This window comes from Xenopus tropicalis, chromosome 6 (assembly GCF_000004195.4).
Source record: "Xenopus tropicalis strain Nigerian chromosome 6, UCB_Xtro_10.0, whole genome shotgun sequence".
In the NCBI taxonomy this organism is placed as follows: Eukaryota; Metazoa; Chordata; class Amphibia; order Anura; family Pipidae; genus Xenopus; species Xenopus tropicalis.
The window spans coordinates 148,400,882-148,419,775 of NC_030682.2; the positions used below are offsets into that span (position 1 = coordinate 148,400,882).

General features: G+C 46.9%; 1 protein-coding gene across 5 annotated transcripts in view; it reads left to right on the plus strand.

Moving 5' to 3' along the window:
- adgrb1 (adhesion G protein-coupled receptor B1) overlaps positions 1–18,894 on the plus strand; it is a 387,039-nt gene that overhangs the window by 257,243 nt on the left and 110,902 nt on the right. For all 5 annotated transcript variants that reach the window (XM_031903763.1, XM_031903765.1, XM_031903764.1 and 2 more), the window contains 2 exons: positions 863–965; positions 4,855–4,898. In XM_031903763.1, coding sequence (XP_031759623.1) covers positions 863–965; positions 4,855–4,898 — 147 coding nt within the window. The remainder of the gene's footprint in view (positions 1–862; positions 966–4,854; positions 4,899–18,894) is intronic.

Sequence of the window (18,894 nt, forward strand, 5' to 3'; positions counted from 1 at the left end):
ACAGTAGGAGAACCTGGAAAACCTCAGATTCAGCAGCCATCTTGCCCTATCTTGACCTATCTTGTTCTACTGTCTTTATCTTGTCCTGTTGTCTTTATCTAGCCCTACTGTCTCTATCTTGCCCTATAGTCACCATATTGACCTGTTGTTGCAATCTTGCCCAATCATTCCCATCTTGCCCCACTGTCTCCATCAAGGGGCAAGTTAAGTGGAGTGCACAGTAGGAGAACCTGGAAAACCTCAGATTCAGCAGCCATCTTGCCCTATCTTGACCTATCTTGTTCTACTGTCTTTATCTTGTCCTGTTGTCTTTATCTAGCCCTACTGTCTCTATCTTGCCCTATAGTCACCATATTGACCTGTTGTTGCCATCTTGCCCAATTATTTCCATCTCCCCCCACTGTCTCCATCAAGGGGCAAGTTAAGTGGAGTGCACAGTAGGAGAACCTTTGAAACCTCACATTCGGCACCCAAAGAGGAGCCTTAGGGAGGCTGAGATAGTAGTTTGTAGGGACTGCAATCTGTTTAGATAATATAGAGCTACAGCAATGCATAGTAATGGCCTCCATGATACACATAATATTCATTCACAAATAATTGTTTGGGGTCAGGTCAAAACGTAATCATTGTTATTTTGTTCCTAATTAGCTCCAGCACCTTGGTCTATTTCCCCTACTGTTTAGCCTCCTGTTCCGCCAATAAATTCTATGGTCACAGCCCCAAGTGCCACCTCCGCTACATTATAATTAAACGACCAATTAAAACAATTTTTTTTAATTACAATCGAGTATTTATAGCTGAGAATATTTCCAGTAGGAAAGAAATTCACAGTAATAATTCTAGTCCTTTTTTTTCTTTCTAGAAACACCACCGTGCTGAACTCTAAGATTATCTCCGTTACGGTGAAGCCGTCGCCCAGGTCTATTCCCGTTCCTCTGGACATCGAGTTCTCCCACATGTACAACGTAAGTCACTTACTTTGCCTTCGCCCAAAATATTTCCTTCATTTTTTTTTGGTGCTTATTAACATAAAATAATATTTCTATGTCTTTTCATGGAAATAATGCTTAGAAAATGGGGGCGCCGGGCGATTGTGTTGGGGGGATACAGTAACTAAATGGAATTGCCCTTCTCGCGTTGATAGAAAGCAGATCCCCAGTTGGCTTGCCTTGGGAATCCATTTAGACCACATGGCCACCTGGGTTCCCATGGTTGTGGGGTCTACTGTATGGAAGTGTCTCTATTGGTTAAGAAGGGTGGTTCACCTTTGAGTTAACTTTTAGGGCCCAATTATTAAACCCCGATTTTTTGGTGGTTAAAATCACGATTGGAAAAAATTCAGAGTAACCACGATAATTTCTGATGTTCGAAAATGTCCCGAAAATTCTTTTATCGGTTTATACGAAAATATCGTGGTTGCGTTCCAAAAAGGACTCATAGGACTCAATGGCACTCTGCAGCTCCAACCCGGCCCAAGGAAAGTCTCCCATAGGGCTCAATGGCACTCTGCAGCTCCAACCCGGCCCAAGGAAAGTCTCCCATAGGGCTCAATGGCACTCTGCAGCTCCAACCCGGCCCAAGGAAAGTCTCCCATAGGGCTCAATGGCACTCTGCAGCTCCAACCCGGCCCAAGGAAAGTCTCCCATAGGGCTCAATGGCACTCTGCAGCTCCAACCTGACCCAAGGAAAGTCTCCCATAGGGCTCAATGGCACTCTGCAGCTCCAACCCGGCCCAAGGAAAGTCTCCCATAGGGCTCAATGGCACTCTGCAGCTCCAACCCGGCCCAAGGAAAGCCTCCCATAGGGCTCAATGGCGCTCTGCAGCTCCAACCCGGCCCAAGGAAAGCCTCCCATAGGGCTCAATGGCACTCTGCAGCTCCAACCCGGCCCAAGGAAAGTCTCCCATAGGGCTCAATGGCACTCTGCAGCTCCAACCCGGCCCAAGGAAAGCCTCCCATAGGGCTCAATGGCGCTCTGCAGCTCCAACCCGGCCCAAGGAAAGCCTCCCATAGGGCTCAATGGCGCTCTGCAGCTCCAACCCGGCCCAAGGAAAGTCTCCCATAGGGCTCAATGGCACTCTGCAGCTCCAACCCGGCCCAAGGAAAGCCTCCCATAGGGCTCAATGGCGCTCTGCAGCTCCAACCCGGCCCAAGGAAAGTCTCCCATAGGGTTCAATGGCACTCTGCAGCTCCAACCCGGCCCAAGGAAAGTCTCCCATAGGGCTCAATGGCACTCTGCAGCTCCAACCCGGCCCAAGGAAAGTCTCCCATAGGGCTCAATGGCACTCTGCAGCTCCAACCCGGCCCAAGGAAAGTCTCCCATAGGGCTCAATGGCACTCTGCAGCTCCAACCCGGCCCAAGGAAAGCCTCCCATAGGGCTCAATGGCACTCTGCAGCTCCAACCCGCCCAAGGAAAGCCTCCCATAGGGCTCAATGGCACTCTGCAGCTCCAACCCGGCCCAAGGAAAGTCTCCCATAGGGCTCAATGGCACTCTGCAGCTCCAACCCGGCCCAAGGAAACTCTCCCATAGGGCTCAATGGCACTCTGCAGCTCCAAGCCGGCCCAAGGAAAGTCTCCCATAGGGCTCAATGGCACTCTGCAGCTCCAACCCGGCCCAAGGAAAATCTCCCATAGGGCTCAATGGCACTCTGCAGCTCCAACCTGGCCCAAGGAAAGCCTCCCATAGGGCTCAATGGCACTCTGCAGCTCCAACCTGGCCCAAGGAAAGTCTCCCATAGGGCTCAATGGCACTCTGCAGCTCCAACCTGGCCCAAGGAAAATCTCCCATAGGGCTCAATGGCACTCTGCAGCTCCAACCCTGCCCAAGGAAAGTCTCCCATAGGGCTCAATGGCACTCTGCAGCTCCATCCTGACCCAAGGAAAGTCTCCCATAGGGCTCAATGGCACTCTGCAGCTCCATCCTGACCCAAGGAAAGTCTCCCATAGGGCTCAATGGCACTCTGCAGCTCCAACCTGGCCCAAGGAAAATCTCCCATAGGGCTCAATGGCACTCTGCAGCTCCAACCCGGCCCAAGGAAAGCCTCCCATAGGGCTCAATGGCACTCTGCAGCTCCAACCCGGCCCAAGGAAAGCCTCCCATAGGGCTCAATGGCACTCTGCAGCTCCAACCCGGCCCAAGGAAAGTCTCCCATAGGGCTCAATGGCACTCTGCAGCTCCAACCCGGCCCAAGTAAAGTCTCCCATAGGGCTCAATGGCGCTCTGCAGCTCCAACCCGGCCCAAGGAAAGCCTCCCATAGGGCTCAATGGCGCTCTGCAGCTCCAACCCGGCCCAAGGAAAGCCTCCCATAGGGCTCAATGGCACTCTGCAGCTCCAACCCGGCCCAAGGAAAGTCTCCCATAGGGCTCAATGGCACTCTGCAGCTCCAACCCGGCCCAAGGAAAGCCTCCCATAGGGCTCAATGGCACTCTGCAGCTCCAACCCGGCCCAAGGAAAGTCTCCCATAGGGCTCAATGGCACTCTGCAGCTCCAACCCGGCCCAAGGAAACTCTCCCATAGGGCTCAATGGCACTCTGCAGCTCCAAGCCGGCCCAAGGAAAGCCTCCCATAGGGCTCAATGGCACTCTGCAGCTCCAACCCGGCCCAAGGAAAGCCTCCCATAGGGCTCAATGGCACTCTGCAGCTCCAACCCGGCCCAAGGAAAGTCTCCCATAGGGCTCAATGGCACTCTGCAGCTCAAACCCGGCCCAAGGAAAGTCACCCATAGGGCTCAATGGCACTCTGCAGCTCCAACCCGGCCCAAGGAAAGTCTCCCATAGGGCTCAATGGCGCTCTGCAGCTCCAACCCGACCCAAGGAAAGTCACCCATAGGGCTCAATGGCACTCTGCAGCTCCAACCTGCCCAAAAGATGGTCACGGTACCGAAGCTTGAATGAATCCCAAAATGGTTGTAGTCTTTGCAAATAATATGACTTTTCCGTGGAAAACTACAAAAAAGTTGTGGAATTTTAATGAAATGATCATGGACATTACGAATTATAATTATAATTAATTATAAATTAGGAAAAATACGATCTCAAAAAAAAAATTGTGGTTTAATGAATGGGCCCCTTTGTGTGTCATAGAATGGCCAATTCTAAGTAACCTTTCAATTGGTCTTCATTATTAATTTTTTATAGTTTTTGAATTATTTGCCTTCTTCTTCTAGCTTTCAAATGGGGGTCACTGACCCCGGCAGCCAAAACCTATTGCTCTGCGAGGCTCCAGTTTTACTGTTATTATTACTTTTATTTTCTATTCAGTCCCACTCCCATTCATATCCCTGTCTCTCATTCAAACTACTCCCCGGTTGCTAAGGTAATTTAGACCCTAGCAACCAGATAACTGCTGAAACTCCAAACTGGAGAGCGGCCGAAACACTGGAATAATTCAAAAACTATAAACGAAGACCAATTGCAGACTTGGAATATCACTCATACTAAAAGTTAACCCCTTGCGGATCATCCCTATCAGTCGCGGATGCCTAATGCCCATATCCGTAGCCAACGGGGCTCACTTTGCCAACTGGGCTTTAATACAGTCATTTGGGCTCAAGGTCACAATTCCAAGCCGCTCATTGTCATCACAAAAATCAATATTTTCTTGGCAGTAACTTCACCAAGCGCAGTTCCCGTACGGTTCACTAGTCCCCACCTTGCCCCGGGCACCCAAAAGATATTAAGTGGAAAAGCAACACATCGGTGATTTAGTTCTCTCTCACGGAATGAGACATCCCCTCCTCCTCCTCCTCCTCCCGGCATTGGGTTAAATAACGCCCAACCGCAGAGGTGCTGGCTGTTCCCTTAGTAACCGGGTAACATCATTAGTAACCTGTCCGTGTTTTGCTCTTTCCAGGGAACCACCAATCAGACCTGCATCGTATGGGATGAAACAGACACGTAAGTCAACTTTCTGCCCAATATTGGGGTACAGGGGTAACTATAGATATATTGTAACTATTCTCTATACCTCTGTATCTTTACATTGCAACTATATATTGGAACTGTGATACGGTGTTTGCATCAGATAAGTAGCAAAGGCTAAAAAGTAAGGTTGCCGTGGTTACACTGTACCCGTGACAATAATTGCAATTGGTCTGACTTTATTCAAGTGACTGGAAGGGTAAAATGTGATAAAAGTCCCGACGTAACCTGTGGCTACTAGTGATGAGCGAATCTCTCCTGTTTTGCTTCACCCAAAAATTCGCGAAACTGCTGAAAAATTCGTGAAATTCCTGGTGAAAAAAATGTGCTCATCACTAGTGGCTACCAGTTAGCAGGGAGGATTTACTGGTCACCTGTTGGATTGGTTGCTATGGGTTACAAGATCTCTTTCTGTTTCAGAGTGTACTTGTGTTTATTATATTCAGTGCGGATGTGGGGGAACTAATGCTTAAAAGCAACCTGCTTGGTTGCTATAGGTTACTAGACCCCATGCAAACATGTCAACTTTTATTACATTTGATTTTTCCCATGGTCCTTTTTGCATAGACATAGATAGAGGTTGACTTCCTGTGTCCCGAGGCTTTTATTTTTTTTTGGGGGGGGGGGGGGGACTGAATTAGTAGGATGTTTCAGATCATTGTTGCTGCAGAACTATAACTCCCCACAAGAATTGGCTGCTTAAAGTAGTGGCACCAATTTAGACAAATGAGATGTTCTGCGCCCAGTAAGTGGGTGGGGTCCTCCCTAAGCTCAGTTGGGTTTCAGTTGCATTGCATTCCCTGGATGGGATTTATACATAAGGCGGGAGCTGCCATACTGTGTCATTTGAACAGTACGATATGAGAGTGTTATTTATTGTGTGAACAAAGTGTTCCTCCTCTGTACTGTGCATTTGTACATTTGTATGGTGGGTGGTACCATATTGTTTCCCTTGGACAGGACACTTGGTATATTGTTAATATATTCAGTTTTGGCATTTAATATTGGAGCAAAAATAGCCCGTACCTCTTCTACAACCCCATGTGATGTTATATTTGAGAACATTTTTATATAACCATTTTTATGTATACCCCTTCCCCCAAACAAAGAGGCATGTCTCCATCTTGCCCTACTGTCTCCATCTTGCCCTACTGTCTCCATCTTGTCCTACTGTCTCCATCTTGTCCTACTGTCTCCATCTTGCCCTACTGTCTCGATCTTGCCCTACTGTTTCCATCTTGCCCTACTGTCTCCATCTTGCCCTACTGTCTCCATCTTGCCCTACTGTCTCCATCTTGCCCTACTGTTTCCATCTTGTCTTACTGTCTCCATCTTGTCCTACTGTCTCCATCTTGCCCTACTGTCTCCATCTTGTCTTACTGTCTCCATCTTGTCCTACTGTCTCCATCTTGCCCTACTGTCTCCATCTTGCCCTACTGTCTCCATCTTGCCCTACTGTTTCCATCTTGCCCTACTGTCTCCATCTTGTCTTACTGTCTCCATCTTGTCCTACTGTCTCCATCTTGCCCTACTGTCTCCATCTTGCCCTACTGTCTCCATCTTGCCCTACTGTCTCCATCTTGCCCTACTGTTTCCATCTTGCCCTACTGTCTCCATCTTGCCCTACTGTCTCCATCTTGCCCTACTGTCTCCATCTTGCCCTACTGCCTCCATCTTGCCCTACTGTCTCCATCTTGCCCTACTGTCTACATCTTGCCCTACTGTCTACATCTTGCCTTACTGTCTCCATATTGCCCAACTGTCTCCATCTTGCCCTACTGTCTCCATCTTGCCCTACTGTCACCACGTTGCCCTGCTGTTGCCATCTTGCCCAACTGTCACCGGTGTTGCCATCTTGTTCTACTATCTCTATCTTTGCCTACTGTCATCTTGCCCAAGTGTCACCATCTTGCCCTTCCATGCCTTTATCTTCCCATGCTTTGTTACCTATAAGTTTTGATTTGTCAGACAAGCTCTCTATCTGTGATGGCCAAGAGCATTCACCCCTCGCTGTTCCCCCTAACAACGGCTCAGCCCATGAGCACACACGGCCACAAGTGATCCTGCTTGTTATCTGCCTTTTCTGCTCCATTTCACACATTGATCCCTCTGTAGTGTTAGAAGTTCATGGAGGTTGGACAATCAACAAGAGCTTCCATTAAAAAAAAAAAAAAAAAGATTTGCGGAGGAAAACAAATCATGTCAAAAGGTCCCGGAATGTTCTGAGAGTGGCCGGTGTACGTGAAAGCAAAAGATCTTGTATTCCGCCGCTTTGCATGTGCCCTTGGTAACCGCGGAAACATAAAGCGGAGACGGAGGCATTAAAAATGCAGGGAGACAAATTGAATTGGAGGCTTTTTTGGAAGAAGCAGATGGAGGGAAACATTATTTTCAGACATACCAAGGGGTCTCCTAGACTGCGGCAGGGAATGTGGGGAAGGATTGTTCTACACACAAACCCCAAGACAAAAAAAATAACAAAGTAGGAGACTAGTTACGTCCATTCTTTTTTTTAAACCATTCTCCCCTGGATTTGATGCCCATGAATGATTAACGACTTGGAGAAATTAAAAGTTAAAGTTCTGCAATGATTCTTGGCCCAGCGGAGATTTCAGCGGAATTAATTAGTGTTGAGCAAAGCCTTGGAATTCAGCGGGTCTGTGTGCGAGTGCGTTGCTACCTCTTCACTGGGCGATGGAACTCCAGAGCTGAATGAAGAGGTTTTGTCTCCATTATAAGGGATTTCCGCTTTCCTTCTTCTCACGGGGATCATTTTGGGACTAAGAGTTTATAATGTTTGTGCTCTCTGTGGAAAAGAGGCCACGCCCCCTGACATTGTCTGATTGGATCATTCTCTAATGGGAATACATGAGCCGCCATGTTGGTTTTTGGTCAATGGGCAGATGTTGGGTTCTTTCAAGTTGACCATACACACACTACTAAAATCATATCAAGCTGAATATTGTATGGGTATATTGGGCGGGCAATCCTGACTGCAAAGTCTGTCTGATTGGATCATTCTTTAATGGGATTACATGATTCGCCATTTTGGTATTTGGTATATGGGCAGACGTTGGGTTGGGTTCTTTCAGTTTGACCATACACACACTACTAAAATCATATCAAGCTGAATATTGTATGGGTATATTGGCCAGGCAATCCTGACCTTTGTACTAGGGATTTCAGTCGGTTTGTTGATTGAGAAGGTTTCAAAATGTCACCTTTATGCACAATGTTGGTCAGCGTATGGCACACTGGGAAATAAAGAAGCGAGGAGGAGCCACAATTCCGACCTGATCTGCGAGGATTGTTCAGGTTGTACAACCATGTATGGCCGCTCATAAGGTATCTGTCTTTTGAGCCTGTGGCCAATTGAAATATTATGTTGCCTCCTCAAACCCAAAACTGGGCTCAAGCCAGTTTAATAAATGATACCCCCAGTATTTAATATTCCACCCTGGCACATCCAACTAAATAATAATAACCTCCAACAGCCAAAGCCAGTTTGATGTTCCACAGACAGAACTGACTATTGCAAACTCCCTCAATCAGTTATCTGCTGAGTCAGCCAACTCACGTTATTTACTGGAGTCAGTTGGTTCCACCAGTTTGTTGTCACGAATAAATCCATAGCAATCTCCTTATGTCAACAAAATGATGTACCCTCAAGGGTAGAGCACTGCAACACGTGATTTCTCTCCTCAGCTGGACCCCCACAGAAGTATTGGAAGACGGCTCTTCAGGCTGAACTATAGCTCTGAAAACATTTTCCCAATGAAACATGGGTGCCGGTGGTCTTTTACCAGGAACAGGGTTATAAAGGAAATACATAGAAAAGCGGTGCCGGACCAAGCCAGCTGGTGCCATAGGCAACTCCATTCCTCCTAGGCCTCTTCTGCCTATATCTAGTTCTGGCCCTGGAAGAGGGGTACTTTCTGTGCACACCAAGTGTTCATTGTACAATATCACATCATACGATGAGTTCACAATAGGTATTACTCACACCACAGTTGCCTGCCCCAGGTTACCATTAACTTTACCTCATTCAGAAGGTTCTTTACTGATGATTCGGTTACCCTAGGGCAGGGATCCCCAACCTTTTAAACCCATGAGCCACATGTAAATGGAAAAGGTCTTGGGGAGCAACACAAGCATATAAGAGCTATGGTGGGCTATTTGGTAGCCCCTATGTGGACTGGCAGTCTACAGCAGGCTCTTTTTGGCATTAAACTGGGGTTTTATGCAACTTAAACTTGCCTCCAAGCAACAAATTCACAAATAAGCACCTGGTTTGAGGCCACTGGGAGCAACATCCAAGGGGTTGGTGAGCAATATGTTGCCCCCGAGTCACTGGTTGGGGATCACTGCCCTAGGGTTTAATCTTCTTACTGAGGCCTCCTACCTCAGCATCTGCCCCATGTTCTCCCTCCCCTAAGTAGACTGAAGAAAAGGAACTACAATCACTACCCTTGGACCTATAGAAACAACCCCCACCCCCAGGGGATAGGCATACTTCCTCACAGTAGGGATGGTTAACCCCTTACACTCCTAACAATACATATAAAATCTGTAGGGCATCTATTCTATGGCTCCAGTTGTGCTTTTTAACCGAAAAATAGATCAAATTAAATGTGAATTTATGAAACTGTGTTTACTCAATGACAACATCTAAGAAAGTTACTAGCCACTCCCTCATGTGACATTTGGTCACTTTATTCTAAGATCCCCATGATGACAGAAGATAAAAGGAATCCCCTAATCTGGCCACTTCCGTTCTTTCGGCTTCATTGACCTACGTACTCCACCACTTACACTAAATGGCGGGAAGATGGTCCCCTTTGCTTTATGTTCCTTGAAAAAGGTAATTATTTCTAATATTGGGATGTAATGGCAGCAGATGGAGGCCCTTTTATGTTGGTCGGAGGAGCGTAAGTGAATGTCTTCACAGCCACTTGCATGTTAAATAACATTTCTCCCTGATAATGCTGCCCCAACCGAGGGCCAATAAATCAGCTCCCTTCTGCTTTCCCCTTCACTCCACAATCACGTTCCTAATTTGGTTTTTATTACTTTCCATGAGATCATGGGTCAATGGAAAGACAAGAAGTGTTTGTGCCTATCTGATATTCTGCAAAACTCTATCATCCATGAGAGATTTCTGCTTTAACATGTTTGTCATTGACCAAAAAAGAAATAAAGCAACCCAAAAAAGGAGCGACAATTTCTTCTGTATTTCTGAAGTGTTCTTGTTGGTCTCTGGAGGGCTTTAAGGTTTAATGTCCTTTCCAAGTCCTCACCAATAAGTGAAAGGCTCTGGTGAAGGGTCTGCCCTGCCTTCCCCATCCATCAGTTCGATTGCTGTAGGTGGACTCATCTCTACGGACCACTGATTATCTTGTTTTGGAAGCAGCAGTCAGTAGGGTGTGGATCTCCACTAAGGGTGAGGAGCAGGCTGCACAACTAGAGTGGTGGTGGATAAAGAGACAGAATTGGGTTGGCTGGAGCTTACCTCATATAGAACTTTATCGATTTAGGCAAAAACAGTGGAAGACAACTGCAGGAGCGTGGGAGATATCCCAGAATGTAATCTGCAAGGAGGTCTGTCAGCAGCCATTACTTTGAACAAAGCTATTGGAGATATCTTCTCAACCCACCAGCAAGCTGATGTTCTGGAAAATATTCCCAAAAATGGTGCCACCCAGCGTGTCAGTGTTCCTTGTATATGGACCCTATGTGTCCGTCTCTTCTAAGGACAACGTTGGTCTTTAGGCTGTTAAAGAGCTCTCCGGTAAGGACCAATAATAGGGACCCCTGGAGAAGTGTAGAGCTCCTGAACACTGGTGAGTATTAATGTTTATGAAGACAATATGAATGTTATTGTTTCTTATTCAATTTATTAATTGCTTCATATGAAGAGTTTGTCATGTGATCTGCAAACCAAGGCTGATAAACAGGAGGATGTTGTTTTAGGTGATTGGTGGCTGTGGGGACTCTATGGTAGATCCTATCCAGTAGGATGTAGTATAGTGAATTTTTACCAAGTGAAAATCTTTTTTTGCACTTTTTGCCTGTGTATAAAAAGTTAATGTAAGAGTATTTATTGACTCAAAGACATTACAATCTAAAAGTGGTGCCTGTGACCCAGAAATAATATGGTGACCCATACACCTTACCCACAATGCAGAGCACAATTGCATTTGCACAAAAAAAACCCACAGCTTGAGGCATCAATGGCATTAAGATTCAGTTGGTGTAGGAGTAGGAGCACTGAAACAACAACCCTGGAATTACTACCGGTTCACACCAGGTATGAGATACTGGACTCCCTTGTGCCAGAGTCTGTGCCACCTTGAACCTTGTCGCCAACTTTCCCAAGCAGGTACAACCAGCATTTGGGGCAAAGTGCAAGAATAGACTAGGGCAGGTCGGCATAAGTGTCTGGGGTTTTTTATGCCGGTTTTTACCCCCAGAGCTGCACCTTGTGATCATAAATGAACTCAGTTCTGCCCTGTCAAAGGCAAAGTTAAGGGATGAAGTTTTATCCTACTGACCTTTCCTGGAGCTACAGGCACGTCCCCAAATGGAACCATCTGTATGTGTGCTAATTGGTTATTGTATTGATGTGAGCTGCCCAATGAGTGCTTGCCCCTCTGTACTGGATCATTTGGCTCCTCTTGCCCTTAGTAAGATCAGGGCACCCAACTTACCGGCTGTATTGTGTAGAACTGAGCACCTTATTTCCTTGGGACTTGTGGTTTCATGCATAAAGGGCCTATTTCTTAAAAGTCTGATGAATTGTGACTCATGATCAACTTTATTTCACATGTACCCTCACCTTCCTAGGTCCAATGATGTTGGCCACCAGGTCCTCTTAGTTGTAGTAATGGAAGCTTTCCAAGGCTTCTGATATTTGGCTCAGCTCTTTTGAACTTGGGGTTCTGACCCTTGACTGTACCCTTCCTACCTGGCACTTGTGCTTTGTCTACAATTGACCTTGGTTGGTCAACCCAATGGCTCCATGGGTGGGTCCATTAGGGTGTAACTATGCAACCCCTCCATTACCTTCTCTCTTTGGCACAGCCCTCAACACTCAACCCTTCCAGGTCCCCAGGCAGGGTTTTATGGGTAGCCGTTATGTTGTATGTGGCTATTGATTATATGTCGCCGGCAAAAGTAGGGGTGATTAGTGTCCCGCATTGCCAGCCACTTGCTGATTTGTGGACACGAATATAATATTCATCTCTGCCTTATAATATTCCCTTTATTTATTGGTCCCAACGCGGCGGCAGCTCATTTTAGGTTTCGCTTCATTACCTGTTTGTAATAAGGCGCCGCTGGTGTTCCCTGAAATATTATATTAATTTGTTTATTGTGACTTAGCGCAGCTGATACACAGCGAGGGGAAATGACACTTTCAGGCGCAGACAGTGAATCCCTGGACGTGACTCAGTAACTACAGTAAGTGGAAGGCCGCTGGGCGTATTGAGTCAGGGCGCAGGGGCAACTTGTATTCAAAAGCCCCAAAGCAAGTGGCAGTGCTGAAGGATTATGGGATTTGTAGTCCAGTGGTTTTGATGGTCCCATCTTAAAGGGGGGGGGGGGGGGGGTTCACCTTTATTTTAGTATATTATAGAATGGCCAATTCTAAGCAGCATCTCAATTGGTCTTTATTATTTATTTATAGTTTTTGAACTATTTCCCTTCTTCTACCAACTCTTTGCAGCTTTCAAATGGGGGTCACTGACCCCGACAGTCATAGAACTATTGCTCTGTGAGGCTCCAGTTTTATTGTTACTTTTTATATCTTTTTTTTTTCTATTCATTCCCTCTCCTATTCATATACCAGTCTCTCATCCAAGCCGCTCCCTGGTTGCTAAGGTAACTTGGACCCTATCAACCAGATAGCTGCTGAAACTCCAAACTGAAGAGCTGCTGAACAAAAAGTAAAATAGCTAAAAAAAATACAAATAATACATCTTGTAGAAGAATATTGCCCTTGAAAGGGGTTATTCACTTTTGAGTGATATTTTGCAATTGGTCTTTATTTTTATTATTTGTATTTGTCTTTTTGTTCAGAAACGCTCCAGTTTACAATTGTATACATTGCTTGGTTACAATCGTATATGGCAGTTTCCTGCTGTTCTGCTGTTGGGTCTCATTCAGCCGCCGGGGTAATATAAGTAGATCACCGTTGGAAGTGCTAATTCCTTGGCCAAGCCCAATGGCAGCAGCGCCATACTGGCCACTCAACAGTATCATTTTGTGGGAAACATATCAAGTAAATACAGAGATATTTCACCCTTTATGCATCCACTTATATTAGGGGGTGAGGTTCTCAGTGCCTGCTTCTTGCTTAGCCCTGGCTGAGTGCAATCAATTCCCATAATGACCGGGCAGGGATTGCAGTAAAACCTCTCTCAGACTCAGGCCCAACATTCATACCGTGTAACAGCTCCTTATTAATCTCCTCTAGGAAAAGCCTATTATTTTCTATCATTAAATCGTAAGCGCTGGGCATGAAGCCTTTTGGTCACTGCTACATCCCCCTATGCCGTAGCCAGGTCAGATTGGGTTACCATAGAGCCAAGTGATAATCTCCAGTTGTACAAGGAACTATCAGCCTCAGGCTGAGCAATGTTTATATAAACCCTCGATGACTTGTTGCCACCTTACTGCTCTCACTGTCTCCACTTATTAAAAAGTCATAGTTTTTGCCATCTTTCCTTACTGTGCCCATCTTGCCCTGCTCTCTCTGTTTCTTTCTACTGTCTCCATCTACTACTATGGAATCCATCTTGCCCTACTGTCTCCATCTACTACTATTGTATCCATCTTGACCTACTGTCACCATCTTGCCCTATTGTCTCCATCTTGCCCTATTGTCTCCATCTTCTACTACTGTACCATTTCTTGGCATACTGTCTCCATCTTACCTTGCTTTCCTCATCTTGTCTTTCTGTCACCATCTTGTCCTACTATCTCCATCTTGTCCTACTGTCTCACTGTCTCCATCTTGCTACTACTGAATCTTGCCCTACTGTCTCCATCTACTACTACTGTATCCATCTTGCCCTACTGTCACCATCTTGCCCAATTGTCTCCATCTTGCCCTACTGTCTCCATCTTCTACTACTGTATCCATCTTGGCCTACTGTCTCCATCTTACCTTGCTTTCCTCATCTTGTCTTTCTGTCACCATCTTGCCCTACTATCTCCATCTTGTCCTACTGTTCTTACATGCTCTCCTTTCTCTTTGTCCTACTGTCTCCATATTGCCATGCTTTCTCCATCTTGTTCTACTGTCCCCATCTTGCCTTGTTGTTTACTTCTTTCCATATTATCTCCATCTTGTTCTACTGTTGCTATATTGACCTTTTTTTGCCACCTTGCACTACTGTCTCTACCCTGTCCATGTCCTGCTGTGTCCATCTTGTCCTCCTGTCTCATTGTGTTCTACCATCTCTATCTTGTGTACTTACTGCCATCTTGCCTCACTCCTAGTGTCAACATCTTACTCTACAGTCGCCATCTTTCCCTACAACCATATTCTGCTCTGGAGGCCCAGACTGTGTTGACTGTAGGACCCTGGTCAGCCATTCATATCTGGACCCTCTATAGATAGTTCAGGGCTGCTGTTAGTTTGAATGAAGAAGATGCTCATATTGGGGGGGGGGGAATTGAAAGATGTTTTTCAGTATGATTTTCATGATTCATAGTGAATTCTGAGAACTCTCCAGAAGTAAATAGCTGAATACATAATGACTGTAATTATCATCACTGCTATTAAAGTGATACTGTTGCAGCGGACACTGAAGTGCAATGCTAGGGACCCGGAATACTGGGGGTGAAACTTTTATAGAAATCGCTGTATTTTGGGAATAGAGGCCTGAGCGCTGACGGAGCGTTAGACGTAGGGTTGGTACCACAGGGAATAACAAGCAGGGCTCGGTGAGGATTCTGGTCTGTGCTTTTTGGCTGTAGCTCCAAAAATACAGAAATGTTGGGGTTTGACTGGTTTACCTGGGTCCCTCTAGGGAAAAGGGCCTGTCGGGCTCCATATACCCATATTCACCACTGTTGCCCAGCTGATGCCGAGCATTATTTTTTTTTACACTGATCCCCCTCCCATCTTATCCCCAAGGCAGAGAGATTCCATCAAAGACCCAGATGCCTGAACGTCAGGATTTGGCTGCTAAACAGTGATCTCTGCCGCTTAATCCCATTCACTGCACATAACCAGCTAGTGACATGCCCTACATTCACACTGACTCACTGGCACTAAATAGAACCAGTCTGCGTCTTGCCACCCACTCTTCTCTACCAGCTCTAGCACCTTATTCTGCCTGTGGCACCTCTTCTGCAGGTAGCACCTTATTCTGCCTATTGCACCTCTTCTGCTTATTAGCACCTTATTCTGCCTATTGCACCTCTTCTGCAGGTAGCACCTTATTCTGCCTGCGGCACCTCTTCTGCTTATTAGCACCTTATTCTGCCTATTGCACCTCTTCTGCAGGTAGCACCTTTTTCTGCCTATGGCACCTCCTCTGCTTATTAGCACCCTATTCTGCCTATTGCACCTTTTCTGCCTATTAGCACCTTATTCTGCCTATTGCACCTCTTCTGCCTATTAGCACCCTATTCTGCCTATGGCACCTCTTCTGCCTATTAGCACCTTATTCTGCCTATTGCACCTCTTCTGCCTATTAGCACAGCACCTTATTCTGCCTATTGCACCTCTTCTGCAGGTAGCACCTTATTCTACCTATTGCACCTCTTCTGCAGGTAGCACCTTATCCTGCTTATGGCACCTCTTCTGCAGGTAGCACCTTATTCTGCCTATTGCACCTCTTCTGCAGGTAGCACCTTATTCTGCCTATTGCACCTCTTCTGCAGGTAGCACCTTATTCTGCCTATTGCACCTCTTCTGCAGGTAGCACCTTATTCTGCCTATTGCACCTCTTCTGCAGGTAGCACCTTATTCTGCCTATGGCACCTCTTCTGCAGGTAGCACCTTATTCCGCCTATGGCACCTCTTCTGCAGGTAGCACCTTATTCTGCCTATTGCACCTCTTCTGCAGGTAGCACCTTATTCTGCCTATTGCACCTCTTCTGCAGGTAGCACCTTATTCTGCCTGTGGCACCTCTTCTGCAGGTAGCACCTTATTCTGCCTATGGCACCTCCTCTGCTTATTAGCACCCTATTCTGCCTATTGCACCTCTTCTGCAGGTAGCACCTTATTCTGCCTATTGCACCTCTTCTGCAGGTAGCACCTTATTCTGCCTATGGCACCTCCTCTGCTTATTAGCACCCTATTCTGCCTATGGCACCTCTTCTGCAGGTAGCACCTTATTCTGCCTATTGCACCTCTTCTGCAGGTAGCACCTTATTCTGCCTACTGCACCTCTTCTGCAGGTAGCACCTTATTCTGCCTTTGGCACCTCTTCTGCAGGTAGCACCTTATTCTGCCTATGGCACCTCTTCTGCAGGTAGCACCTTATTCTGCCTATGGCACCTCTTCTGCAGGTAGCACCTTATTCTGCCTGTGGCACCTCTTCTGCAGGTAGCACCTTATTCTGCCTGTGGCACCTCTTCTGCAGGTAGCACCTTATTCTGCCTGTGGCACCTCTTCTGCAGGTAGCACCTTATTCTGCCTATGGCACCTCTTCTGCAGGTAGCACCTTATTCCGCCTATGGCACCTCTTCTGCAGGTAGCACCTTATTCTGCCTATTGCACCTCTTCTGCAGGTAGCACCTTATTCTGCCTATTGCACCTCTTCTGCAGGTAGCACCTTATCCTGCTTATGGCACCTCTTCTGCAGGTAGCACCTTATTCCGCCTATGGCACCTCTTCTGCAGGTAGCACCTTATTCTGCCTATTGCACCTCTTCTGCAGGTAGCACCTTATTCTGCCTATGGCACCTCTTCTGCAGGTAGCACCTTATTCTGCCTATGGCACCTCTTCTGCTTATTAGCACCCTATTCTGCCTATTGCACCTTTTCTGCCTATTAGCACCTTATTCTGCCTATTGCACCTCTTCTGCCTATTAGCACCCTATTCTGCCTATGGCACCTCTTCTGCCTATTAGCACCTTATTCTGCCTATTGCACCTCTTCTGCCTATTAGCACCTTATTCTGCCTATTGCACCTCTTCTGCAGGTAGCACCTTATCCTGCTTATGGCACCTCTTCTGCAGGTAGCACCTTATTCCGCCTATGGCACCTCTTCTGCAGGTAGCACCTTATTCTGCCTATTGCACCTCTTCTGCAGGTAGCACCTTATTCCGCCTATGGCACCTCTTCTGCAGGTAGCACCTTATTCCGCCTATGGCACCTCTTCTGCAGGTAGCACCTTATTCTGCCTATTGCACCTCTTCTGCAGGTAGCACCTTATTCTGCCTATGGCACCTCTTCTGCAGGTAGCACCTTATTCTGCCTATGGCACCTCTTCTGCAGGTAGCACCTTATTCTGCCTATTGCACCTCTTCTGCTTATTAGCACCCTATTCTGCCTATTGCACCTCTTCTGCAGGTAGCACCTTATTCTGCCTATGGCACCTCTTCTGCAGGTAGCACCTTATTCTGCCTATTGCACCTCTTCTGCTTATTAGCACCCTATTCTGCCTATGGCACCTCTTCTGCAGGTAGCACCTTATTCTGCCTATTGCACCTCTTCTGCTTATTAGCACCCGATCCTGCTTATGGCACCTCTTCTGCAGGTAGCACCTTATTCCGCCTATGGCACCTCTTCTGCAGGTAGCACCTTATTCTGCCTATTGCACCTCTTCTGCAGGTAGCACCTTATTCTGCCTATGGCACCTCTTCTGCAGGTAGCACCTTATTCTGCCTATGGCACCTCTTCTGCTTATTAGCACCCTATTCTGCCTATTGCACCTTTTCTGCCTATTAGCACCTTATTCTGCCTATTGCACCTCTTCTGCCTATTAGCACCCTATTCTGCCTATGGCACCTCTTCTGCCTATTAGCACCTTATTCTGCCTATTGCACCTCTTCTGCCTATAAGCACCTTATTCTGCCTATTGCACCTCTTCTGCAGGTAGCACCTTATCCTGCTTATGGCACCTCTTCTGCAGGTAGCACCTTATTCCGCCTATGGCACCTCTTCTGCAGGTAGCACCTTATTCTGCCTATTGCACCTCTTCTGCAGGTAGCACCTTATTCTGCCTATTGCACCTCTTCTGCAGGTAGCACCTTATCCTGCTTATGGCACCTCTTCTGAAGGTAGCACCTTATTCCGCCAATGGCACCTCTTCTGCAGGTAGCACCTTATTCTGCCTATTGCACCTCTTCTGCAGGTAGCACCTTATCCTGCTTATGGCACCTCTTCTGCAGGTAGCACCTTATTCCGCCTATGGCACCTCTTCTGCAGGTAGCACCTTATTCCGCCTATTGCACCTCTTCTGCAGGTAGCACCTTATTCCGCCTATGGCACCTCTTCTGCAGGTAGCACCTTATTCCGCCTATTGCACCTCTTCTGCAGGTAGCACCTTATTCTGCCTATTGCACCTCTTCTGCAGGTAGCACCTTATTCTGCCTATTGCACCTCTTCTGCAGGTAGCACCTTATTCTGCCTATTGCACCTCTTCTGCAGGTAGCACCTTATTCTGCCTATTGCACCTCTTCTGCAGGTAGCACCTTATTCTGCCTATTGCACCTCTTCTGCAGGTAGCACCTTATTCTGCCTATTGCACCTCTTCTGCAGGTAGCACCTTATTCTGCCTATTGCACCTCTTCTGCAGGTAGCACCTTATTCTGCCTATTGCACCTCTTCTGCAGGTAGCACCTTATTCTGCCTATTGCACCTCTTCTGCAGGTAGCACCTTATTCTGCCTATTGCACCTCTTCTGCAGGTAGCATCTTATTCTGCCTATTGCACCTCTTCTGCAGGTAGCACCTTATTCTGCCTGTGGCACCTCTTCTGCAGGTAGCACCTTATTCTGCCTATTGCACCTCT